Source organism: Phaethon aethereus, assembly GCF_964289735.1.
Source record: "Phaethon aethereus genome assembly, chromosome: 2".
Lineage (NCBI taxonomy): Eukaryota > Metazoa > Chordata > Aves > Phaethontiformes > Phaethontidae > Phaethon > Phaethon aethereus.
In genome coordinates, this window is record NC_138582.1 from 134,070,737 (window position 1) to 134,097,210 (window position 26,474).

General features: G+C 48.0%; 2 protein-coding genes across 2 annotated transcripts; both read left to right on the forward strand.

The window, feature by feature from the left end:
* Positions 1-228: 228 nt before the first annotated feature.
* HOXA13 (homeobox A13) lies at positions 229-2,643 on the forward strand (the record flags this gene model as incomplete). The annotated part of the gene is made up of 2 exons (XM_082014952.1): positions 229-904; positions 1,520-2,643. The coding sequence occupies 2 exons, from the start codon at positions 229-231 to the stop codon at positions 1,762-1,764; spliced, it is 921 nt and encodes a 306-aa protein (XP_081871078.1). The 3' UTR covers positions 1,765-2,643.
* Positions 2,644-16,331: 13,688 nt separating this feature from the next.
* HOXA11 (homeobox A11) lies at positions 16,332-18,726 on the forward strand (the record flags this gene model as incomplete). The annotated part of the gene is made up of 2 exons (XM_082015141.1): positions 16,332-17,024; positions 18,494-18,726. Exons 1-2 carry the CDS (start codon positions 16,358-16,360, stop codon positions 18,724-18,726), a joined length of 900 nt encoding a protein of 299 aa, XP_081871267.1. The 5' UTR covers positions 16,332-16,357.
* Between the last annotated feature and the right edge of the window lie 7,748 nt (positions 18,727-26,474).

The following is a 26,474-nucleotide window of genomic DNA, read 5'->3' on the forward strand; positions in this document are numbered from 1 at the left end:
CGGGACCCGGCCCCGCGCGCTTATTGCGTTATTTAATTATCTCCACTTTATTCCTTCAGATGTTTATCAGCTGCTTTGCATATCACGTGGGGGCGGGCGGCCCAATGAGGGACGGCCTGGCGCGACACTGGCGCGTCAGCCTTGGTCAAGTCCCGGAGATTGAGTATCTCTTTTTTCAGTCTTTGGGGCTTTTAAAAAAGAGCCACTAGTCTCAATGCGGAGCGGGCTATGACAGCCTCCGTGCTCCTCCACCCCCGCTGGATCGAGCCCGTCATGTTCCTCTACGACAACAGCCTGGATGAGATCAATAAGAACATGGACGGGTTTCACGCCGGCAGCAACTTCGCGGCGGCGGCGGCGGCGGCCAACCCCTGCCGCAACCTGATGGCTCACCCCGCGCCCCTGGCCGCCCCCAGCGCCGCCGCCTACACCTCCAGCGAGGCCCCCGCCGCCGGCATGGCCGAGCCCGCCGTCAAGCAGTGCAGCCCCTGCTCGGCCGCCGTGCAGAGCTCCTCCGGTGCCGCGTTGCCCTACGGCTACTTCGGCAGCGGCTACTACCCCTGCCGCATGACCCACCACAACGCCATCAAGTCCTGCGCCCAGCCCGCCTCCACCTTCGCCGACAAGTACATGGACACCTCGGTCTCCGGCGAGGAGTTCACGTCGCGGGCCAAGGAATTCGCCTTCTACCAGGGCTACGCCGCCGGGCCCTACCAGCCGGTGCCCGGCTACCTGGATATGCCCGTCGTGCCCGCCATCGGCGGCCCCGGCGAGCCGCGCCACGACCCCCTGCTCCCCATGGACAGCTACCAGCCCTGGGCCATCACCAATGGGTGGAACGGGCAAGTGTACTGCCCCAAGGAGCAGAGCCAGCCGCCTCACCTCTGGAAATCCACCCTCCCGGGTAATACACCTGCATGGCTCCCCCTGCCCGCCCCCCCCTTCCTCCTTCCTCCTCCTCCCCCGCTCGCCCCTCCCGAGTACCCCGCCGGCAGGGCTCCGGGATCACCCCCGGGCTGACCCTTTTCCGCCCCGCCCGCGCTCCCCGGCTCCATCCCGCCCCGGCCCGCACATGCCCCGGCGGAGCGGCCCCGGTGCCGCCCCCTGCGCCCCGCCGGCGCGGGGCTCATCCCGCTCGGCTCCGCCGCCGTCCCCGGGAGAGGAAACAGCTGAAAAGGGCCGCGGGAGGGTCTGGGAGTCCCCCGCCACACACCCCGCCTCACGCAGGCCGGGTGAAGCGCTGCAGCCCGGCGCCATTCCTGCCGGAGTCCCTCGCCGGGCTCCGTGGGGTCGGTCGTTACTGCGTATCTGTGACAGAAGCGAGCCCCCCCGCCTCTAAACGCTGCCTGCGGCGGCCCGGAGAGAGGAATCCCAAACGCTGAGCCGGGCTTTAGCGGCTAAGCCGGAGCGGGGCAGGCGGAGGAGCGCGCTGTAACTCCAACCCCTGTAACCACTTGAAGATGTCCTGAACGGTTCGAGCGATTTTCTAACGCTTGCCTGCATGGTTTTTCTGTTCCAGACGTCGTTTCACACCCCTCCGATGCGAACTCGTACAGACGTGGGAGAAAGAAACGAGTGCCTTACACAAAGGTCCAGTTAAAAGAACTCGAAAGGGAATATGCTACAAATAAATTCATAACCAAAGACAAACGGAGGAGGATATCGGCAACTACAAATCTGTCAGAGAGACAGGTCACAATCTGGTTCCAAAACAGAAGGGTCAAAGAGAAAAAAGTGATCAACAAATTGAAGACCACCAGTTAATGGATTAAAAATGGTGAAGCAGCAGCTCAAAAGTTTCAGAACTTTTTTTTCGTGTTCAGATTAAAATAATTATTAATAATAATTAAAAAGAGAAAAGACAATGAACCTCTTCTTTCAGAACAAGAGATCTGTATCTTTGGAATTATAGCCTTTTTTTTTTTTTAATATTGCTGTAGCAAAACGGTTAAAACTGACAGTTCTCCTGAAATCCCAAGCAGCCAGCCAGTATCACTGACAGACTGTAAGCCCACACGCCCAGCCCCGTGAGATACACTTTCAATTAAGACACACGATTTTCTAAGAAAGTTGTAAGTACTTCTACGACCTTATTATTTGAGAAGACTCTTCGTGGCCACGATGCGAGAGCTGGTTAACGTGAGGAGGTCGATGCGGACACATAAGCTGGTTTTCTTCCATTGCAATCCAAACTGTATGTTGAATGACTGCTCAGGTAAACCATAGTGAAAAAAAAAAAAAGTACAATTACTGTATGTTTTTAAGCAATGCATTTAATGTCAAAAAGTAATAATAAACCTCGAAGGTACTGAATAAGGATTTCAGAGACATCAGTAATGAAGGAAGCTCTGTGGAGGATCTATCTTGATACCAAATTAAAAACATCGCAAATTAGTGGGGATAGAAAGGAAAATATTTGCTTGGAGATGTCTTTTGGTTTTATTTTTTATTTTCGAAAGATGATTTGTCATCTGAAATGGGTTTGATGTTGTTGTTGTTTATTTTTTCTCCTGCAGACCGTACAATAGGTACTTTTTAAAGGACTCTGCCTATTTTAAACCTCAAATAATCTTCAAGAATTATTATTCTAAGTCCCCGAAAATTTTAAAATATTGACGTTGGGTGGATACAAAAACCCGTGAACATTGGCATTTCTTTACAATAATTAAAAAAAAAAACCCACACTTTCCTGGAAAAATATATCCAAGAACTTTGAACTGAAATACATTTTTCCCCAGAAGTATTTTGATTTATATAACCTATATTTTGATCTATAAGTAATTAGTCGTTTCTCCTTGTTTATTGTCTGTTATGAGGCCGCAGTAGAACGTTTAAGGATTCTTTTTACAGCACCTTTTAATCCAATCAGTTATTTCAACCAGCACATTATTTTGTTTTTATTCACTATAAGAAGCTATCTTGTAAATAAAAAAAAAAAAATCAGCGCACTGTGAAAATGTACTTGTGCACCCTCATTTTTTTTTATATTTCTACTGAAAAATGAAAACCCAAGACGTGTAGATAGGCATAGTAGTATTAATACTGTTAATAAAATAGTCACTGTAACAAAACCTGAAAGAAATGCTCTTTATTTTTCCATACCTACGTGCATTTCATAAGAAAAATATAATGTATCTGTCTTGTAATCGTAATACTGTTGTCTTCCATGATGTAGCTTATGCATATACGGTGGGATGTTGATTTTTTTTTCGTGGACGATATTTCTCTGGGGGCAGGCACGCCTGATAAGCAGCGTTTCTAAACTATAAATGTTTCGGTAATGCTAAACAGCGGTTCTGCAGCGGGGGGGGAGGACGAGCAGGATGGTACCGGTGCAGAGCGGCAGCCCTCGCCGGCAAATAGAGCCCGGCGGCCGGCCCCGGGGGCGGGGGGAGGCTGCCATGCCTGGCGATGCCTGGGCGGGAAGGTGGGGGGGCTGCGTGGCGATGACAGGACGGGGAAGGCCTGAAAACCTTGACCTTGAGGGGGGAAAAAAAAAAAAAAGAAAAAGAAAAAGCAGTAGATTTGTGACCTTGACTTTTGACAGCTCCCGGCGCCTGGCCGCATCCACGGGCCGACAGCGCCACCTCGTGGCCGCCGCCGAGCCCGCACCTGGCCGCGCCCGCGCAGCACCCCCCCCGCGAGCAGGCACGCACACGCGTGGGACCTGCGCCGCCACGCGCGGGGACCGCCGCAGATTCTTAGAGATCTATATATGTAATATGTCCGAAGTTGCAAGGCCGAGCCTGGAGCAGATTGCGCTTTCTCTCTGGCAGTGGCAGGAGTCAGGCGAGGCTGAGCTGGCGGTGAAAATCGGTGCTCGGCAGGTGCCCGGCTGGGGGATGCCGGTGGGTGCGCGGAGCCGCCGGCCGGCCAGTGTTGAGTGGCAGGCGAGTTTGGTCAGGCACAAAAGAGAGGTTTGCTTTCGCCGCGTGTCTCCTGCGGTGGTCTGCAGCTCTAATTAGAGCTATTGGGGAACCTTTACGGTACATTTAGAGGGTATCACGTACCGCGCTAACTGTGTGCTTCTAGCCTTACGTTTCTGAAATTCAAAAGGACCCACCTCCCCGGGGATCAGCGCGGGGTGCTTTCCCACCCTCAGATCCGACTGCAACGCCTTCGGGCATCCAGGCACATGAAAAGTACCTGCAGTAGCGGGACCTGTGTGCCGGGAGGCTGTCGTGTCGGGGGCTTTGCGCTCCGTGCGCGATTTTAGCCTTCCCGCGGTGTGCGGGTGCGTTCCCCGCTCGCCGCTCCGAGGGGCCGCGGAGCGTGGGAATATCGGCCGCGTTCCTTCGGAGGCCGGCCAGGGACTTTCGGAGCGGGATTTTCCCCGTCCCGCTGCGAAAACAGCCAGGGAGAGGTAACAGAAGTGGCAGCCCGTTTCCCGGCCATGCGGTCGGGCTGTGCTTCGAGGTGACGGCGTGTCCCCGTGAGATGACGGGGGGGTAGCCCCTGTGGCAAGGACCCGGCCTGCCCACGGCCTGAGGCACCGGGCGAGGGACCACGGGTAAAGACCCACCCGTGCAACACCGCCCAAGTGGGGCAATAACCCAGCGCAGGGCCTTGTGTTGCCCACGGGTGAGGGGAACCCGGTGGGAGCCCCTGGACGCTGGGGACCCAACAGTCTCCATGACCCCCGCAGCCAGCCCCCCGGCCTGGGATTTTCAGCGGAGCTGGAGCAGGCAGCAAAACCCCGCCGGGGCCGCGGGCAGCGGCTCCTCCCGGTTGCATCCTGCGGGGAAGTCAGGGGCTGCGGGCTGGCTGAGGGGGCCAGTCTCCCACGGGCCGTACCTGCCGTCCACGGGCTGACAGCCACCGCTTTGCCTCGGCTGCAGGCACCGGCCAGCCGCCTTTCCTCCCTCTCAACTGAAACTTTTCCTTCTTGAAGGAGCTAAATTGCCTGGAGGAAGCCACTTGTGAATTACACTTGTTCTCTCTCCGAGTGAATAATTCTATTTATTCCGTTATATTTCGCAACCTGTATAATTATTGCATGAGACACGCCGCAAATTACATGTATTGCAGGTCGGAGATGAGGGTGACAGGCAGGATTCGAGTCCTTGCGTATCTTAGGCGGGATCTTCTATTTTCACACAGTGCCTCAAAGCGATGTAACTCAGAAAGAAAACTCGCAAGGAGAATATGGCCGACGTAAAATAACAGCTTTTTTTTTTTTTTAAGGTAACTTTTAGTCGGAGCTAGCGTTTGAAGATTATGTTTTCACATTGGACTATCCATCGTTTAAATCTGCTAAGCATTTCTAGATTGACCGTGGATTAGCGAATTTAAATTCCCACTACTGTTCAAATAGCTCTGCCGCATATATATTTCACAGGGTAAAAAGGGGAGCGTTCGACTGGCCATGGCTGGCAGGAGTAAGGTAACATTTTGGATCGGACCCCTGCTACCATGTAAGTCAGCGTCGAGGCTTCAACAGGAGGAGCAGGTCGTGTTTCCCGGCCCTGCGGCGGGGGAGCAGGATCAGGCCCACGGCGGAGCTCCCGCTCCGCGTCCTCTCGGACCTACCGCCTCCTCCTCGCGCGCGGCGCGAAGCCCCACGCGGAAAAGTCCCCCGGGGGCCTGTGTGTTGGACAGGTGAGTGAAGGCCGGGAGCCCCGTGCCTTGCTCATCGTCGCACGTCTGGGGAGGGAGCTGCGGGGAGCGGAGGTGCCCGGCGGAGGCTTCCGCGCCGCGACCGTGCGGCGACTCCGGGCGCCGGGACGGGAGTGCCTGCGCTTTCCCGAGCGGCGAAAGATTCCTGGTCCGGGGACCTGCGTGTCCGCCTGCCCCCCGCCTCGGTCCTCCCGCGTCCCTGCTTACCCACGGCTGCACCCACGCAGCCCTCCGCGCCTGCGGCCCTCCGCCGAGTAGCTGTGGCCTCGGAGCGTGGGGGAGAGCGGGTGTGTAGGTGTGCGTGTGTGTTCGCGTTATTTATTACCTTCATTTACCGTCCAAAAGCTGTTGGCACATACATTTTCAAGTACAAATTGCTGTTGTATTACATATTCCCCTCTCACCAATCTGCCGCCAGCGTCCTAAAATACATCCCTAATATGTTTTACAAGTAAATATATCACCAACGAAAATAATTAAGCAACGTGATACATTACTTCACGACGTCCGTCCCGGCACGCGGTTCAGAGAGAATTATTATTTATATTCCCCGCGTTACCGAGAATGTTTTAAAATGGTGGTGGGGAGCTCGTTGTGCCTGGCTTGCTGTGTAGAGTTATATGTGCGAGTTTTATTCGGAGACGTTAAAAAAAAAAATGTGCCGGAAAAGGATTTGAAAAGAAAACAAACGCAAAATTAAAAAACAGAACGTAGATAAACAAAGTAGGGTCTCTATTTTCTTAGCTCCCCTAGAAATTAAAATGTTAGGTGTAATACTTTAGCGGACGTGCAGAGGGACGCAAGGGACAGAAGTAATAACAGAAGTTATTACTGTATATTTAGTGTATTTATTGAAACATTAATGTCAGAGCAGTATTTCATTCCCAATGTAAAACGCAAAACAAAAAAAGATTAGCTCAGTTTCACTTCAAGTAATTATTGCGGGATTCAGCCACATATAATTTAATTCCCACTGTCTGGATATGTTGGTTTATAATCACCTAATTCTGGGTCCTTGGTCCCTCAAATTTGAAATCCCCATGGACAGAAAGTGGCCTTTCGTCTTTGATGCAGACGGACGGGTACAGCAAATGATTTGTATTTTTTTCCCACCAAGAGAATAATCCGATATTTAATCTATTCCCCGCCTCGAGCTCTTGGCAGTAGCAAAGGTGGTTTGCTATGGGAAATAAACCTTGACAGGAGCATATTTCCGAAAAAGAGTTATAAGTAGAACTGCAAAGCTATATCTTTTTCGGCCGTCTTTTGCTCAGAAAGACTGCCGCTTAAAAAAACCCTCGCTAGCTGAGATGGCCTCTGAAGCAAACGGAAAAAATATGGTACTCAATATTGAAATGCTCAGAAAATAAATTCGCCCATTGCTTCCAGAGCAGCGACTTTATTTTGTATGCGTCTGAACGAACGGGTAAGCATCTCGGCCTTTAGCCTATAAATTGAAGTTGTGTGTTTGTTTGTTTTTTTTTTTTAAATGGCTATGGCTTAAATAAAACTCCATTCCTGGTGCATTTCAGCATTCTCCGTGGGCAGCGTTAGCAATAAAATCAAGACAGCGTTTAATACAAAAAAAATATTGGCAAGCGCTAAAAGGCCGTTTGTTGCCATTCATAACTTCTAGATGCGTTTTAATGCACACTAATGATGAATTGAAGAGATGGCCTTGCGCGTTCTCGGCCGGTAGAGGAGTCCAAACAGAAGGGGGGGACACGACCAGGGGGTGGCTTTTCCGCGTGGGGCGGTGGGGACGTGGGGCGGTGGGTGCCAGGCTGGACCGCTGCGCCGCGGCCGCAGGGGTCCGGCCGCGGGTGTTTTAACTACGCCGTGAGCCTTTCCCTGCCCCCCGGGCCCCATCCCCCTTGAATGCAATTGATTCATGAACTAGGGTACGAGATGCAAATGTTCATTAAGTCTTTCTTCCCTCCCTCCTCCCTCCGGCCTCCCTCCCGCCTCCGCACCCCCCTCAAAAAAAAAAAAACAAATTTTTTTTTTTTCATCCAGTGAATAGCTTCAATATGGCGTGCTGAAAGGCAGAAGCTTTGCCCGTTCCGAGATCTGAACCATGATTAAACATCCCCGAAGAGAGCATCTCTCTTCCTCCCGCCGCTCCCCCCTCCCTTCCCTCCCTGTAGCGTAGAGGAAAGCGCCCTCTTTTACGTAGGAAAGGTCAAGTCCTACAACGCACAACCCACGGTCATTACTGTACTGTGACCCGGGGTGTACTGGGAAGGAACGGCCGAGTGTCCCGTGATCAAAAACACTGGGACTTTTTTTTTTTCTTTTTTTTTTTTCCCCCTCCTTCTCGTACGATGGGAATCCGTGGAATTAAGACAGCATTTTAGCCTCCTGCAATCACCTTGTGTGCAAATCGCCATCGGAAATCCTAGGGGACCAGGAGAGACAGGAAAAAATAAATAGCAATAACAGTAGTAATAATAACAGCAATAATCGCCTGTGATATTGCTATATTTTGCCTGAAGCTGGCAGGAAGGACGATGTACCCTAGAGGCTAGATTTCTCTCGGTCTAAAAGGAGACCGACAACAACTAGAACAAAAAAAAAAAAAAAGGGCAAAACAAAAATCAACAGCAACCCAAGTCACTGAGAGATCGAGAAGGAATGTTTTGTGGACCGGGTATATTTAATCTGTAAGGGAGGAAGCCAAAAAATGTGCAATCCATCCTCATTGATCTGGAGGACTACAGCCCAGCGCGGGATCCTAGCTGTCAGTCTCCGTGGGGATATATTTTTGCACAGGCGAGAGACTTCTGGATACTGGGGTAAGATTTTCATGCTCTTCCTGGAAGCGGTTGAATGTTTCTCCTCTCCCCTTGCTCGGTGGTGAATTAAGCAAACAAGCCAACAACAAGCACCCACCCGGTCCCCCCGCAAAGCCCCCTGCATGACTGGAGCAAAGTCATTCGGGAGGCCTTTGTGGAGGGTTTCCCAGGCCCCTGCTCCCCCCCCAGCCCACCCACCCACCCTGCTCCCTTTCTCCCACGGTGTATGAGGCAGAAGTGTCGCTTGTGCTGCGGGGACCTGGGTGAAGAAGGGCTTGTTTGGGCTGATGCCCGTTGAGAAAAGTAAGACCGCTTCTGCTAGTTGGGGTGCTGGCTCCACTTTTCCCAGAGATGCTGATTCCCAGCCTCACTTAGGTGGAAAGCAAAGAAGGCTCTTGGCAGGAAAGTGGGCCAGGAGAGGTTGGGGTCGGAGCCCAAGAAGCGGGCAGGCTTGCAGATAGAGCTGCTTGTTGGTTGGCTTTCTGCTGCGCCAGTATTGCAGCGTTGTGTCAGGCTGCCTGGAAAAACGGCTCCTAGATTTTATTCCCGGTTGTTTTATTCCGTGTGATGGCCTCTGAAATTATTTTAATTGTTCAAGAGCCGGGGAGGAGGGTGGACGGCTCTGTGTGGAAGGAAGCAGGGGCAGGATGTTTAACCTGTCTGCTTTTCGCCATTGCCTGTGTGTATCTAGAGAGAAAAATGCCAGCCGGGCGGTGTAACCTGCCAGTTTAAATTAATCTGAACTTCGTCGTAATCGCCTTGATTTCAATGCACCAAGCAAAGTGTATTTATTTATTCCTGATCGTATAAATCGGCCTTTCCAGTCGGCTTGGGTGAGGAGTAATGGAAAAGCAGGGTATTTAAGTCTGCTTGTAGCCCTCGGATAGGCATAAAAAAATGACAGATTTTCACACAAAGCAATCTTGGAGAGGCTTCGTCTCCAGCCAGTGGTTGGGTTATGTTTAAATATGTCAGGGTTTGTAAAATGAAAATAGCCTGCTGTATGGACACTTGATGGGAAAAGAAAACCGAAAGAGAAAGGGCAAGTAACCCACACACTCTGCTCGGCGTGATTCGGGGGGTTTTGCCCAAATTCCCCCCGGCCTGTGCGGTGTGGACTTGTCGTGCTGATGCACCCCAATTTCTGTAAGAAGTGGTATTGGTATCGGCATTTTTTAGAGAATCGGGAAAGGGAAATAACCGGGACCGTGAGCGGCATAGGCAAGAGCAGCCATATTAAGCTTAGAGGGAGAATTATTTTTATGAGTATCTTTGCGTGACATATGAGAGAACAGACAAGAAGCTGTCCTTATAGAGCCTATAGGCTGAGCTTGTGCGTGGGCATAGGATTGCACCCTCAACTGCAGTGCGTATTTTAAGCTCGTATGAGACAAATAGCTTCCTATAAAGGTTACACAAGTACAGGTACCTTCATTATAATGCAATTCTGAGAGTCCATCAAAATATGAAGTTGGGGCTTTGAAGTCGTTGATTTGACAGCCCCAGTATAGTGATACTTCCTGTACCCGCCCCCTAAAACAATCTTTGATGAAGAAATGTCTTTACTTCGGTGGGTTTCACGATATGTGAATAAGGTTCTCCTATAAAGTTAGCAGTGTGGTACAGTAAAATCTGATGTGTTTCTTGGCGACTTGGGCAAAATAAAATTAAAAAAAATTAAATACCTTTATAAATCATTGTTAAAATTCAGTGTGCATTAGAGTGAACCTTATATCCTATAAAATTCAATTTAGCTCAGAATCCCAGTCGATTACCTTGACTTGAATTTCGGTGGCAAAGTGTGGATCTTGGCATCACAGGAACAGTCTAGCTACGACGAGCTTGTCTCGGCGTTGAGGCAATTCGCTTTCTGCAGCTTTTCGCTCTTAATCTAGAGGGCACATTATATGTCTCATAACCCTGGTGTGTTGTTTGCATCTTGAATTGGTAGGCAGAAAAATTATCGTTTGTCAGCGGCAACGCGGTAGGATTTTTTTTCCTCTCACTGAATATATTTCCTGGATTAACAAATCGAAGGTCAAGTTCAAGGCATCAGTTGTAGCAATACTTTTAAATGTAAGTCGACATGGGAATGTTTTGGCAGACTTTCTTTTTTTTTTTTTTTTTCGTAACGTGTAGGGTAAAGCAGCATGCCGGGCGAACTTCGCATGGGAACATCGCCAGAGATGTGGCCGTCCGTAGAGATAACCGCGTCGTTTAATAGCACCGCACTTTCCAGGGATTGCTGGGGATGCTCCCTAAACCGCTCTGATTAATTCCACACAAAATGCTTCAGCATGAAAGGGGACCGGTACCTGCTTACTACAAACGGCGCTAATGACCCTGTTCTTTGTGGGTCTGGGTGGGCGTCGGTGGGAAGTGCCTGCTTTTCGGTACCGGCGGATTATAACCAGGGAAATTTGCTTTCTCACTCCTTTTAAGAGCCCGCCGCTTGGTCTAGACACCCTTCTCCTGCTCCCTATTTTTGCCAAAATTCTCTTGCACCTGTATCTGGATGTGGGGGAGGAATGACTGGGTGTGCATTTTCATGCGTCGGGAAAGTCTCGCAGAGCATTCAAGGGGAGAAAAGGAGACATTTATAGTAGCATCGTCAGTCAATCAATTTCTGATATACTTGGCCGTTTGAGAAAATACTTCCTTACGCCTCCCTTATTGCCCAACCTGCCTCCGTTCTCTTTCAGGAGCAAGCTACGAGCAGTAAATGTAAACAGAATTTTAGAGGGGTTCAGCGCGCCGGGCTGGAGAACCAGGGGGTGAGGACCCACGGCGTTATGAGAAACACCCCGCGCTTGTGAAGGCGCCGGGAGCCCGTTACAACAATAAATCCTTTGGCTGGAAAAGGGCAAGAAAATAATTCTCGAAAAGAGAAGTTTTCTGCCTGGAAGAAGGTTCCTCTCTTAAAAATACAGCCCTCGATATTTCGGCTTGTTGCAGCTATGGGAGTCAGGGTCTGCCTTCAGGCAGAACCCTCGGGTGTTCATCAGCCCAAAGGGATGCAAAACATCATGGTTGATCGCCAATGACGGGTAGATCTCTTTAGGTCCGTAGCCGCTTAATCCTAATGCTCAAACTAAACTGGAGGCTTGGGAGGAGGAGAAAAAAACACCTCCCCCTGAAGCTTTTCAATTTCAGCGACTTAAAAAGACAACAGAGGGACATGGAGGAAAGGAAAGGATTTCGGTAACTGATATTAAAAATCAATCTAAAGTATTCTACATCCGGATGAGCGCAGCCTTTTGAGATGTTCAAGCCTCTGAAATAACGTCATTGGATTAAATACAACAAAAAAGAAAAAGTCAGAATAACCTTGACTTGAATCCTGGTTTACATCTGCCTTTTCTCTTTACATGTATTCTGCAGTTTCCTAGTAAAATCACAACCATACCACTTCAAGTTTTGGACAAGAAATAGTCTGTCCCATACCACAGCACGGGGGTTCCATCTTGCCGATATAAAAAAATCACCTATTATTTAAATTATTTGAAAAATCTTAGCTAACTATTGTAACACTTCCTCCCACTGCAGTGTTAAGGGAACATACTTCGTTAAAAAAAAACAAAACAAAACAAAAACCAAACAGATGGCTATGTATAGCTCCTTTCCATAACGGACAAAAAGGCAAACAGAAAAGAATAAACGCCAGTTAAGAACTTCTGAGCCCGAAATATTTGAAATCCAAACAATAAGCCCGCTTTTCTGAAGCTGCATTCCTGGCAAATTTTGCGAAGAATTATCGCCTTCTGGCCTTATTTTCATTGGAAAGGGTGGGAAGGGGTTACTCTTTTCGCTGGCAACAACGTTGTAAATTCCCTAAAATTACCTTTTTCTAATAAGCCTTTGTGGACTGTAATCAACCCGCAAGTTTACAAAACGTTGTCCTAATTCCTGAGGTATTTTCTCGTGATCGAGCCGTAACACCCCTCACCCTTCCTATGCGAGAGGAGCAGCAGCGATTTAAGCCAGCAATCGTGTAATATTTTAATTAGCTCCTCTTGATGCAAATTCCTTTTAGCACGCGTTTCTCCTGTTAATTACAGGCACCCACCCGATTGGCAAGGGAAATGGTCGCCTTCAAATTTTTTCAAGCAAAACAGGCTAGAAAAAGACAACAGTTTAGAGACTATAGAACTTGACCTTTTGGAGACGAGCGATGGTAAGTTAAACAGTTCCCTTTGCAAGCCATCTGTATATATAAAAGCTAGGCTATCGAGGCGTCCTAGCTCTGTTTATATTCCTCCAAAGAAGACATGTAGCTTTTTTTTTTCTTCCCCTCTTTGTGTAGCTTAGCTATGGGTAAATGTGCTCACAGTCTCCCCACCTTTTGGCCACGCTTGTCCTTTGCAAAAAAGTCCTGCAGCACAGCTCCCAAAAATACAGAACGCTTTTACCCTCTCTAATCCGGCCGAAATACATGGGAAGGCGTAACGAATGCATTTGGCTTCTCCAAACGAAATGCCTGCCTTTGTTTATGTTGTTTTCGGTGAGGTTAGAGAGGGTAAGGTTCGGTTTTCCCCCTTCCCCAACGCGGAAGTCCCAATTACTGTATTAAAAGAGCAATTCAACGTTAGACCAAATAATCAACATTGATAATTGTGCTGAACACAGCAACTTAACAGCAGGCTCCCTGCGATTACCCACACATTCCGGGGCTTTAAGCGTACATTATCTCTGTTTCTCTTAACAGCAAATAAAGCAGAGAACAGCCCGTGCCTTGGGTTCCAGGCGAGCTGCGCCCCTCGCAGCCTTTCTCCATCACCCTCCCCGCTCCTTCTGCGGGAGGAACCGGGAGGCATTTTTGGGGTCCCCTTGCATCGCCACCCCGCTTGAAGAAATAGGCTGCTTGGTTTGGGGAGGGGGAGGACAGCCCGAGCGATTCAGAAAGTAGGCATCGGGGCTGCACGTGTGCATGCCGTGCAAGCACACATACGCCCAGGCACACGCACACCCACGCACATCCACGGACAGGCACACACGCGCCTATTTGCAGTTGCCTTCTCGCCCCTCTTGCCTTAATTCCCCTTTGTTTCCCAGAGGCAGCCCCGAGCCCTGGCACGACGGAGCCTCGCACGGCGCCGCGGCCCCGCCGGCAGAGGCGAGCGGGAGAAGAGCCCCATACAAACCTGTGCCGGCTCTGCTCCCCATTTCTAGTCCCAAGTTTGAAAATTTATTGAAAATGCGGGGGGGGGGGGGGGCCGCTGCTGGGAGTCCGAGGAGGTGGCGTCCCGCGATTAGGCGCTGGGCAGCTCTGTCATGTCTGCTCTGACACAAGCTGAAGTTGACTGCCAAAGTGCTATAAAACCGCAGGTCAGTCTAGAACTGTTTTCGGTTCTCCTAGGCGCGCCGTGTTCAATTATAGCCTTAAAAGCCCTAATACAAGTGCAAGAATTTGTTTGCCATCACACAGAGGCGGGGCGAGGCTCTGCAATGGTGGCGCCTTTGTTATCTCAAAGTCACCGAAATCCTTATACATTCCTTTTTGTTTGGGGAGGGGTGTCTGCGTGGGTGCGGGGACAGTTTTTTTCATCAACGGGATTTGAGGGAGACGACACACACGGGGAAAATAAACAGTGCTCGGATACTAAAAGAGGGTTTGCGACCCCCCAACCCCAACTCACACACACCCCGCTCCGCAAAAGCTGGAGGGGGAACTAAATGCGAGCAAAATTATAGCGTTACGGAAAAAGCCAACCAGAGCTCTTGCACACCCACCCAAGTTAAAAAAAAAAAAAAAAGAGAGAGACAGGGAAAACCCCCAAACCCTTTTACAATCCCTAAACGACATTGCAGTTTTCTGCTAGCGGTTTTGACGACATGCAATCTCTTTCCATCCACTTTCTAGCAAATATGTCAAGCTGGAAGATTAATTCATTAATTTCAAGTTCAGCTCGTAGACATGCAGTAAGCGTAAGAAGTTCTTGCAGCAAACCAAAATAAAGAGTTCATTACGGGGATACGTCCAGAGCATTTGATTTGTGAACGGTAACCCTTGTAAAATAAGAAAAAGGCATATAAACATTAATGCTAATAAATTAGTTTACTCCACTACAAAGTAATTACTTGATAATATTGAATTTACAGCTTGAATTGAAACGCAATAGTTAACTATAATGTAGGGAAAATACATAATGAGAATATTTTCTCTGTGCACAACATGATTAGATTTGTTATTGAGTCAGTTACGATAAGCTAAGCAATAAATAAACAAATCGATGTTGACATTTAAATACCGAAGATCTCCAGAATTTACTAGAGAACTTTCTCCGGATATATAAATGCTGCTACAGCACTGCAGAGGAAGAGAGGGGAAAAAATCCAAATATTCTTTCCCTAACATTTTCGTTTCCCTTCCATTAGCCTCCGAAGTCAACGGGGGCATGGATCTTGAACTAGGTCTAATTTCCTAAGAGCACCGACTTCACAATAGCCTTTTGCCGTTCTGTTTTTCTATTTTGATGAAATCCAGCCGGAACCCAAATATTTCTTTTCTGAAATCGAGCATCAGAATAGCAAAAAAATATGTTTTTCCGAGAGCCTAGGGATGTCCGTGCCTCAAAAGGTACTGTATTCTTTGGCGTATTCCTCTGTTTTCTTTGGCTCTGCTCATTCGGTGGGGTGTGCATTTTTATTGGCGGAGAAGTACTTTTTGGTCTGCCCTGTACAATCCGCTTTCTATATCATCCCCTTCATGCAACAATAGTAAAAGTTTAATCACGTTTTTCAAATAGGTGTCCCTGGGTCTTAGCCTTCAGCGACGGTAGGAAGCAAAAAGGAAGGTATCTCGGTACGACGAATTTGTTCCTAGGGGTTAACAGTATGTCAAATAATTTTAACTAGGCTTCTGGCAATTAAACTCGGAGTATTTGTCAAGCCGGGGTAGCCCAACATCCACTGGTTTTCCAAGTATTTAGCGGCAGCGTTGAGGCGGAGAGATCAGCAAACACTCTTTAGCTCCGTGGTCTGCAATTTAAAGGGTTTTCTGGCATTGCGAATAAGGCAGGGGACGGTTTGGAGGGGGGTGGAGAGGCACAACCTGCGCCCTGGGACCCCGACATTGTTAACTACCTCCAGCAAAGCTTGGCTGAAGCCGCGCGGGGTATTTGAGGTTAATATGTAAGTAAGGGAAGGAAGACACTAAGCGCTTCGGAAGTGAACATGAATGCAAGCATGTAATCTATTCACCATGAAAATCAGTACAGACTTGACCCTGGCACATTCTTCCTAGTAACGTTTCCAGAAAAACCCTGCGGGGTGAGGGCTTTTTTTTTTTCTTTTTTTTTTCCCTTTTTTCCCCTCCCTCTTTTTTTGGGGGGAGGGGGGGAAGCCCAAACCGAACCAAAACAAACTAAAAAAAAAAGAAGAAAAAAAAAACCACCACCCGGCCGATTTCTTCGGGAGCGTTTCCTGCTGGGAAGCAGCTTTCCAGAAGGAACCGTGCCTGCATCTCTCCTGTGCCCTCCTTCTGGAGCCTGCCAGCCAGCCGCCGAGCGCCCCAGCAAGCAGACGAACAGACAGAAAGGTCTCACCTAACCCTGGGGAGGGGTGGCTAAACCCCTCTGCTTCACGGCCAGCGGGTGCCAGGGGCCGGGCGGCTGAGTCTGGGCAGTGGCAAAGGCGGCTTTGTGTCCTCTTAAGGCTACCACCGCCCCCCCCGGCCCGGCCAACCTGCGCCGGGCTCGCCCTTAGGCTCTGGCGACCGGCCGCCGCTTCCCCCCGCGACGGCCACAAAGGGAGCGGGGCCCGGACCCGCCGCTCGTCAATGTCAACGTCGGGCCACGTGACCGCACCTCCCTGCCGCCGCCGGGGAGAGCTTTCCACGTCAGCTTACGTCTCCCCATCTCTTACTTCACGGATCTGCTTCAAAGAGGCAGCTGCGTTAGAGAATCATGTTAAGCTCAGCTAATGCGGAGAAGCCGAGGTAGCCCTTAATGATGGATTTTGATGAGCGTGTTCCTTGTTCCTCTAACATGTATTTGCCAAGTTGTACTTACTACGTCTCGGGTCCTGATTTTTCCAGCCTCCCTTCTTTTTTGCCCCAGACCCCGTCTTCTCGCCCTATGACATACTCCTACTCCTCCAACCTACCCCAGGTCCAACCTGTGAGAGAAGTTACCTTCAGGGAATATGCCATTGATCCCTCCAGTAAATGGCACCCCAGGAACAATCTGCCCCACTGCTACTCCGCAGAGGAGATCATGCACAGAGACTGCTTGCCTGCCACCAACACTGCTAGCATGGGCGAGATGTTCGGCAAAAACACAGCTAACGTCTACCACCACCCCAGCACCAACGTCTCCTCCAATTTCTATAGCACGGTGGGCAGGAACGGGGTCCTACCCCAGGCTTTCGACCAGTTTTTCGAGACGGCTTATGGCACGGCGGAAAACCTGGCCTCGGCGGACTACCCAGTAGACAAGAGTGGCGAGAAGGCGCCCGCGGCCGCCGGGGCGGCGGCGGCAACTTCAAGTTCGGAGGGCGGCTGCGGCAGGGCGGCGGCGGCGGCGGCGGCGGAGAAGGAGAGGCGGAGGCGGCCGGAGAGCAGCAGCAGCCCCGAGTCATCTTCCGGCAACAATGAGGAGAAATCCGGCAGCTCCAGTACGTATAAAGGCAGCGCCCGAGCGCTTTTAGGAAAGGCAGCTTGAAATCTAGCGCACCGCCGCTGTTAAATTTTTATATGCTGTTTTATAAGCATATAAGGTTTATGAAGGGCCTTTAGATTTCCCCCAACAAAACTTTGTTATAAAAGGCGAGATCACGTGTTTAGTGCTGAAATTGGCCGTGAAATACCCACCGGGCAATGGACGCCTTAAAAATGTTTTTTTTCTTTCTCCTTCCTCGTTTTTTTTTATTTATTTTAAATAATAATAAAAAAGACCTCTCTGGTCAACTCTAGAAAATATAATAACGTACGTTCGGTGCCTGTAAATTCGGAAAAAAAAAAAAGGAGATCTCGACTCCTTTGATATCAATGTAATCCAGTGATTTTATAAAAGCCATGTGTTGCACCAGAAGTCTAGTTAGGAGCTGAATTCAAAGCCTTCGCCGTTTTAACGATTGCACTAGAATAGCGTTTAACAGATAAAGTAGCCGCCTGAACTGTAGCAATATATTAAAAGAAACAAATTAACCTAAAGCTGGCCTTTTTGTCTAAAGGAAGCCATTTTACTAAGGCACTGTGGCAATTACGTGTTGCCTTCTGTCCAACAGTTTGTTACTTACAATTGTTATTCAATCTGTCAAAGTCTGATTTTTTTTTTTATGTGGGCTAAAAAGGCGAAGCTGGTATACGGCTCGGGGGAAAAAAATACCTCGACAATGAACTGTACCAGAAAAGGAAGTTTTTAAAGGGATAACAGCTACGTTTAATGTAAAGAGCTCCTGAACCTTGAAACCTTTTATATTCTGCTTAATGAACTTTAAAACCGTAATGGCTAATCGAGAGGAGAATACCTCGACGCGGTGGAAAGAGTGCTTTAAAAAAGCCGTTTGAGGGAGAATGAGGCGCCTTAGCCCCGGGCTCAGGGGCTTTTCCTCTGCCGGAGACGTGGAGCCGGGATTAGGCTGTGGAAGGGGGGCTCGGGCCGAGCGGGCAGGGGCTCGGGGAGGGCTGGGTCCCCCTGCCCGCTGCCGTGCTGCCTGCTGCCGGCAGCCAGGTGACGGCTGCTCCCGGGGCAGCTCCGTGTGTGCGTGGCGGCCGGCAGAGCAGCCTACAAAGGCTTTCCTCCAGCTTGTGAGATCCACAGGAACCCCCCGCCACCACCCCTTCCTCCGGCCGACCTCCCCGCCTAGGCAGCGAGGCCGGATCCCCGCGTCTCGGCGGGGGTTTCGCCCTGCCCGCTGCCCGGTCTCGCCGGGTCCCGGTCCCAGCCTGCCCGCAGCCGCTAAGGCGAAGGGCTGGCGCCCAGCCTCGGACTTGCCAACGCCGGCCCCGGAGCGGGCAAAACGCCTCTTTTCCATATTTATGTCTTTTGCCCGAGTGTGTGTCCCCCCCCGCCACCCCTCCTCAGCCCCCGCTGCCGGCTACCGCCGAGTCTCAAACGCTTCTGCCTCTTTTCACTCCACAGGTGGACAACGCACCCGTAAAAAGAGATGCCCATACACCAAATATCAGATTAGAGAGTTAGAAAGGGAATTCTTCTTCAGTGTCTACATAAACAAAGAGAAACGCCTCCAGCTCTCCCGAATGCTCAATCTGACCGACCGCCAAGTGAAAATATGGTTTCAGAACAGAAGAATGAAAGAAAAAAAAATTAACAGGGACCGATTACAATATTACTCAGCTAATCCACTACTTTAAAACTCATATAGCATTTTTTAAGACGAGATTAAATTCAGATTTCGCCCTTGACAAGGTCAAGCCACGGGGTTACGTGGAGGAAGGAGGTGTGTATCTGATGGGACTAGAAGAATCCAAGGTTTTACACACATGTAAACCCACTCTGGAACTTCGATTATGATTTTTTATATATATATATATTTACATATCAACTGGAATTGATTTGATTTTGACACACATGGCATCCATTTCTAAACATGCCCGTCACCTCTGAGTGCAAAATCCATACCTCTTACCTTTCCAGGCACTGCGGCTCACCCTGCTACCGCTTTTCGGCAGGCACAGGCGGGGACGGCACCTCTCCGTCCCCCGGACTCGCCCACCCCCGGCCCTCTCTCGTCCCCGTACTGCTGCGGAACATCTGGCTGGAGATTGCCAGGTCGAACTCACCCAACCAGGACCACTGCAGAATATAAACTCTGAGGAATAATCTTTTTGTCCTTCCTTAGCGGAAAAGTCTGGGTTTGAGGCAGTGCTCCATTGCCCATGGGTTTGAAAGGAGAATTTAGGGGGGACCCAGAGACAGAATGAAAGGGGGGGATGGCATGCATACACCTTCAGGGGTCCAACGCGAGCAGTTGTACTATGGATGTAGTGATGATTATAATCGTGTTTCCTTTGAGGGTGTGGGGATGGAGGGGGTAGGGTTAAGAAAGAGAACTAAATGAAAGACTTAATTATTTACTTTAAAAAATCAGGTAGAAATTCGCCATATATTGTAAAGAAACAATCAGTGGAAAAAAAAAAAGATTTAGCAAATTTAGCAAATTTTAATTAGCTCTCATTTTATTTATGACAACTGACTATGCGTTGCCATATTTTCGGAGACAAATCATATTTAAATACTAAAAACAAAACGGCAAAAAAAGTGTGAATTTCAACGTTTTAAAAGAAACAACTCCATAAAGGAAACTAATCTTCTGGCTTCTGGCTCACAAACTTTCTTCAGGAAATACCTGTGGAGAACGACAGTTTAGCAAATACCACACAACACTTAATTGAAACTTGGAGTTGTGCAATGCACTAACATTGGATCATTAAAATAACTAGATCGCATTTGGTTTAAAGGTGACTAGTGAGGAGTTTAAACAGAAGCCGAACAATGTAAATATGGTAATTTTGTTGTTGTCTACTTTAAATGTCACGAGCTCTACTTTGTCGCCCAGTCGACATATGCAAAGAATGGAGAGTTGTTCGGAGTTATTTTAAATATCTATAAATATATATATTTCCCTGCAGGAACCAAAGCATGAAAAAAAAAAAGCAGTTTTAAAAAGAAAAGAGCAAAAAAGGAAAATATTTAAAATTCTATATCAGTTTACAAAGGATACGGTGTCCTATCATCAAGGTAATTTGCTGTTGAGAATATCTGAATGTATATTTCATACAGGAATGGTGTTTTACAAGACTTGTAAATAATAAAAAAATAACCCATGACCTATTTTGTTCAAATGCCTTTTTTTTCCCCCCTGTTGTTTTTTTGTTTGTTTGTTCCTTTGGGGCTAAAGGGTGCGGGATTTCTTTACATGTGCAACAAAGTGGTGATAAGAATGTTTTTTGATTAATAAATTTACCAAATGGCTGTAATTTCTTTGACACGGTTCACAGAATGCAATATCTTTATATGACATCACTGTTTTCAATATATATCATCTATATGTATATACAGTTTTCTTTTAATACGCGGAAGTATGTGGTTGCATGTATACAGTGGAACAGCGCACAAAGAAAATAAAAAAATGGAAACTTTATATTTTTACTCTGGTGTTACGTTACTGCATGTTCTTTTGTGCGATGTTAACTCTGGGACCCGAAATTCCTCATGACCTTGTTTAGTCATTTGGGGCAAATTATTCTTCTTTTGTGAACATCACCGTTAAATCTTCTCCTCTGGAGTTAACAAGCGAACCTAGGTTTGTTCAAGCATTGTTCCAGCAGGTCAGAGGAAAAGGAAAATGAAGTATGTTCATGGCTTTCTATGTGTTAGGCCTTATCCTTACATCTCTATCCTGCCAATGCCACAGGGCAAGGTCCTGTGCTGGAGGGTTTGATGGGACATTGCTGTTTGCTCCCTGCCACATGTGTCTTGGAGAGCTGCTTGGGAAATGTTTGCAGTTGGGACAGACCAAAGTGAAGGTCCAAGCCAGCCAATGGATGTGGCCAGAAGCATGAGAGCCCTAAGAAAATTGTTGGGGGGGGGGTGGAATTGAAGAAAAAAAAAAAAATCCACATGGCAGTGTGGTGGAAATGGACTGTTTGAAATTGTCCTTGATCTCCAAGGCAGGGAGAGGGTGGACTGAGGCAGGCGGGAGGCCGAGGGGGAGGAGGGTTGGAGGGAGAAAGTTAAGAGGGGTGGAAAAGAAAACCCCAAACCCCAAACAATAGCTGAGACAGGAATGTGTTTTGGGAAGAGTGTTTGAATCTTTCGTGTTGACCCTAATCCTAACCAGGAAAAGAAAGTACATTCTGTTTTTGCATTGTTTACCGGCTTTGAACTTCTGTATTGCTTGGACATCACCCATAACCTTGAGGTGAAGGACTTACTGACTTTGGGCCTTTGCTGACAACAGCCATCCAGCCAGGCAACGACTACCCAAAGGAAATGTTAAAAAGTGAGGGGGGAAAAAGGGGACTTTGTTGGTTTGTTTGCCTAGCATGCAAGGCGGAATGCCTGTTAAAAGGAGACGGACAGATGGATGGGTGGTGGGAGAGGGGCAGGGGGACGGATGGAGAGCCGAATGGCAATGAAAGTTAAGCTAGCAAGCTTCCTTTCCTGGTTAAAAATTAACTGGCATTCATAGCCAACCCCAGAGACAGTTAAACAGTGGAGTTTCTCTGGTCGGGGTTTTGATTTCCTAGCCCAATAAAAGCGCATCCTCTGTGTTGCTGTGACAATGTGGCCATAAAAACTGCCCGTGACTTGTCTGCTCGCTTGTACAAAATGCATCACTGTAAAGGCAGCAGAGATTTGCCCGGAGGTTTCTGCACCGGGAGATGAACGATCACTCCCCTCCGCCGCTCGCCCGCCCGCCGTCCTGCGGGGGTCCCCGCGGCAGGACGGCGGGCGGGCGGGCAGGCGAGCGGCGGAGGTTTTTGGGGGCTGCTTTGCCACAAGATGGCGATCGTCAGATCAATGTCAAAGCCGCCCGGGGCGAGGGGAACAGCCCTGAAAGAAAAAAAAAAAAAAAGTCTTGGCCTTTGTTCATTTTGCATCCCCGGAGCCGCACGGGTAATTATTGCACTTACCGGGCTCCGCTCGGGATGCCGGCGGGGGCGGGGGGATGTGTGTGTGTGGTGTGGGTGGTGGGGAGCTGCTGAGGCTTCTTGGTGGAGTTAAAGTTTCCTAAAAATTAGGAATTGCGCGAAGGTAAGTGTTTTATACATCTACCCTGCGTGGAGAAGGGCGGGCGGTGATCGGAGTGGTACCTAGGCGAGCTGAGGTACCACTGACCCAACCCCTGAGCACTTCGGAAAAGAACCTTAGGGAGGGGAACCGATGCGGAAAGTTGGTTGATTATGATGTGAAATAATATAGAAGGGACTTTCTAAGCTGCAGCTGACCTTTTATTTTCTCTTCATAAAGTTTTGGCCAGCCGCGTGGAAAATGCACGTTATCTGGAAATATTTTTTTTTTCGGAGTAACTTGTAGCTTTCTTCCAGTTATAAAAAAAATTGTAGCACTGGAAATATTATGAAACTTGACATTTATGTGTTGAACAGTAGGTGTCTTCAATCAAATAGATCTATGGCAACACAGACTGCAAATGACAGACAATTCTGACGGTCTTATTGGACTTGAACTGTAGTCTAGTTAGGGTCGTTTGGTAACTTTAAAGGGTAGTCTGCTTCCTCGCAGCTGGGCACAGATTGTGGTAAACACGTTTTGACACACTTATGCTAAAAAATACTCATATGATTGCATATTAAGTCAATGTTTATGGAAGACCAGATTTGAGTTTCTTGCTCGCTATCTATCTACCTATCCATCTATCTACCTATCTATCCATCTATCTATCTTCCTTTCTTTCTAAATCAGCACGTGTGCTGTAAACAAACAATAGTCACACATTCTCATGTGCTCAGGGCTGCTCTGGGTTATAGCTTTGAAACTCTATCCTGGCTACGAGTACCCCTAACTCCAGGTTACTTTTCTCGCCCATAAAAGTTTCACATGTTTTTGTTATGTCTCCATTTGAGAAGGGCGGGAGGAAAGGTGGTATTATATGGGGGAGATACTGGTTTGGCTACATATTTGAATCCACGTGTTTCTTAGGAGAGGGTATACAATTTTTAAATATCTGTCCGGGGAAAAAAAAAAAAACAAAAAAACAAACTATAATTTTGTCGTTGCTTTCGTGTGTGAAGTAATGCAACTTGCCTGCAGTATTTTTTAAGAAAGCGCCCTTTAAAATTGTGCTTCCAGGGAACTATTGCGAGTGTAGTTAAAAGCACATGCTCAGACGGCAGAGACCTGGTTTTAGATGGTTATCGGAACCTATCGATTTCATCAAAGATGCTCCATTAAAAGCTGGGGACATTGATCTCCTTTGACCTCCCCTCGGCAACGCCAGGGCAGGAGAAGCCACCTCTCGGGAAGAAGCAGGGCGATTTGAGGGTCCCTTTGCAACGTTTCATTTTACGCCAGTCGAGTTAAACTCAGCATATTTGATCAAATATTTATTTTTCCCCTTGTTGTTGTTTCCCTGCCCCATTCAATACTCGGCTGAATAAATCAAAGGGACCCCAGCAGCAGTTAAAGCGCCCTCTGGTTACCAATTGTTTACTGACGGCCGCGGTCATAGGATAATATTTAAAAAAAACAAGCTTGTTTCTTACAATAACTGTTTATTATTTCACATGATTTGAGTTTGCATGTTTCGGAGGGAAGAGGCGAAGCCAACTCAGTGTCTACACTGTGTTTAATTAATCGTGTACTCAACTTCAGCTCGCATACCACATCCAAACCCCTGGGAGGCTTTTTCATAAGCTCTTTGGGTTTGTGTTTTGTTGTTTTTTGTTGTGTGTGTTTTTTTTTTTTTTGTCACAATCTTTTAATTAAATGCTCTGAAATCGAGACTTCAGGCCAACGTGTGTGTCTGAGAGCCAAGCTATACCGCAACCAAAAAAACCCCAGATATTTGTATATGCATCCAGATCTTATTTAAAGGAAAGACAGCCACAAAAAGGGGAGAAAGGATACAGTTTCAAATGTTTAATACAGCTGTGCGGCCCATCTCTCGCAATAGAAGGGGAACACTTAGAAGACGGACTTGGGTGTGTAAGATTTTCCCGACTAATATATAACCCGACACCGTTGTTGCTTCTGCACGGTGTTTGGGGCTCTCCGGACAATAGAAAGACCCGTTGTTCTCGCCAGTGCCGGAGGAATGCCGAGGAGATAAAGCCCTAATGAATTGGTTTGGGGGTATTTTGTTCTGCCGCACACTAGAATTCGGAGCTCGTCAGAATTACTTGCAAAATATGTTCCTAATCCAAATGAGTAAAACGATACACGTATACTGTAAAATACAGTTAGGAGAACAAGACTCCGGATGGCTGGAAAAAAAATTAAATCTCAGCCTAATTTTTAACAGGATAATCCGCCAAAACAAGCCAATATCACCCCCACCCCCGCCAGCGTGAAAGAATTTCTAGTAAAGATAAAATTAGTGGGGCCGTCATTTGTCACCTAACTTGGCACGGACGCAGTTCCTAAACCTCCTGTTTGAAATCCGCCTTCTTTGGAGCAAATCCAGAAAAAAGAAAAGGAAAAAAAAAAAGAGAGAGGGATCTGGCACACACGCACGTTCCTGACAACTGACAGTTCCAATATTAAATAACGATACCCTGATTGCATTAATTTTTGGAGCTGTATAAAGTGTAATCCACGGCTATATTCTCAGATAGGCGGCGCATGCCCTCCTGCAGCAGACTGCAAGGCCATTCACGTTGTCACAAATTGCAGTTTGCCCGTGTCTACAAATAAAAGCATATTTTAATTAGCTCGCAAAATGGGTCTCTGGATTAACAGTGCTGATCTTTTGGGTTATACGGGCCCATAATAAAAAGATAAATCATGGCTTAACACGATACATTTTGAGATTTCCAGTCAGAGTTTACTTAGGCTGAACTGTCGGTTTTTATTTATTCCCTTTTTGTTTTTAATTTTAGTCCAACCAATAAAACGGCTTAACGACGCTATTAATGCATCTGTTATATTTTTCTTAGATCAATAAAATTTTATTTTGATACTGTTGTCTATGTACGCCGTGAATTTAGATTCTCCGCGAAAGCACCTTTTTGCCGGTTTTGATATTTATCAGAGTTTTATTTGCTCGGTTTTATAGACCCCCGGATAACTTTACTTACAGAAGCAGAATTAAAAAGAAAGTATTTCTCGTCCCCTGGCGTCCACAATATTCTTTAAAATTTCTTTTAAATGGGGGTTAGGCTCCAAGGGACACATTGTTAAGCACTGGAAACGCAGTAGCTACACCCAGCGCATGCCAAATTAGCTCCGTTTAGTCAGAATTGACCATTATCTTTTATAGTTACGAATCAAGTGAACATTATTAGTTTTACTTCACTGGCTTTGACGATGCTGGTTACTATTTGCCTTGGCCTTGTTAGCGATTAAAGAAAGCGGAGATAATGCCACGCCGAGCTGAGTTCATGAGCTCGACGGAGTCGGTGCCTTGACCATCAAACCGGCACCGGTTCACGGCGATCAGCCCGACAGCACACGGCCTTGCGACGGCAGCTCGCGCAGGACCTGACACGGGGGTAAACCCCAGCCCTCTGCTACAAAACCTAGGAGAGGAGGCTAAAGAAAACTTAAAACCTTCCAAACTGTCCATGGCCTCCGTGCCTTTTGTCTGATTTCCCCGCGTTAGCTTGCAGAGAGGGAGAAGCAGCCCAACTCGCGTTTCTTCCGAAACATTTTGGGTCGTTTTATTCCGGATGACAAGGATTGCAAGACCCTTTTATAGGCCTATCCCTCCCGCCTTTAATCCAATTTTTTAAAGGGAGCTGCTTACTTTAAAAACAGCTTTGGAAGGATTTCAAGTGTTGCTCCTCGGTTCCGTATGGCTTTTAGGTTTGTAATCCATTTCTATTTAATTTGGCAAACGCAAAATAAACATACCGTAAGAGCGGACTTCCCCGGAGTAATTTTTAATACCTGACTTGTGTAGAGAAATGTATTTGGAAGGCAGCGTTGGGGCTCACGTTTCATTTTATTTAGGTCTGTATTTATAACGCTAAGACTATTGATAATAGCCTTCCTGTATACCAGCCAATAAACCGGTGCCTTATATGGGATTAATTTTGTTAGCAGTGATACGGCTCTCATAGGAATCTGATAAGCGTTTGACCATCGCGCATTAACACATCGCGGGGTTAGTCGGCCTGGGGAAATACAAACGATATTACAAGAGGAAATGCGGAGAGGGAAGCAACAAAAAAACTTCGAAGGTTTTCTATAGTCCATGGGCTCTCACCGCACCCCACGGGCCGGTCAGGAGGAAGCCGCGCTGGGATGCTCGCCCCATCGCACTGGAAAAATCAGAAAAATCCCGCGAAGGTTGAATGGGCATTGCCAAACTGTGTCAGGCTCTGCCGGCCCCGGCGCTTCCAGCGGCTCGGCTCGCCCTCGGGAAGGGACACTTGCCTCCCGCCGCCGGGAGGGATCCCTCCGGGGAAATGTCACG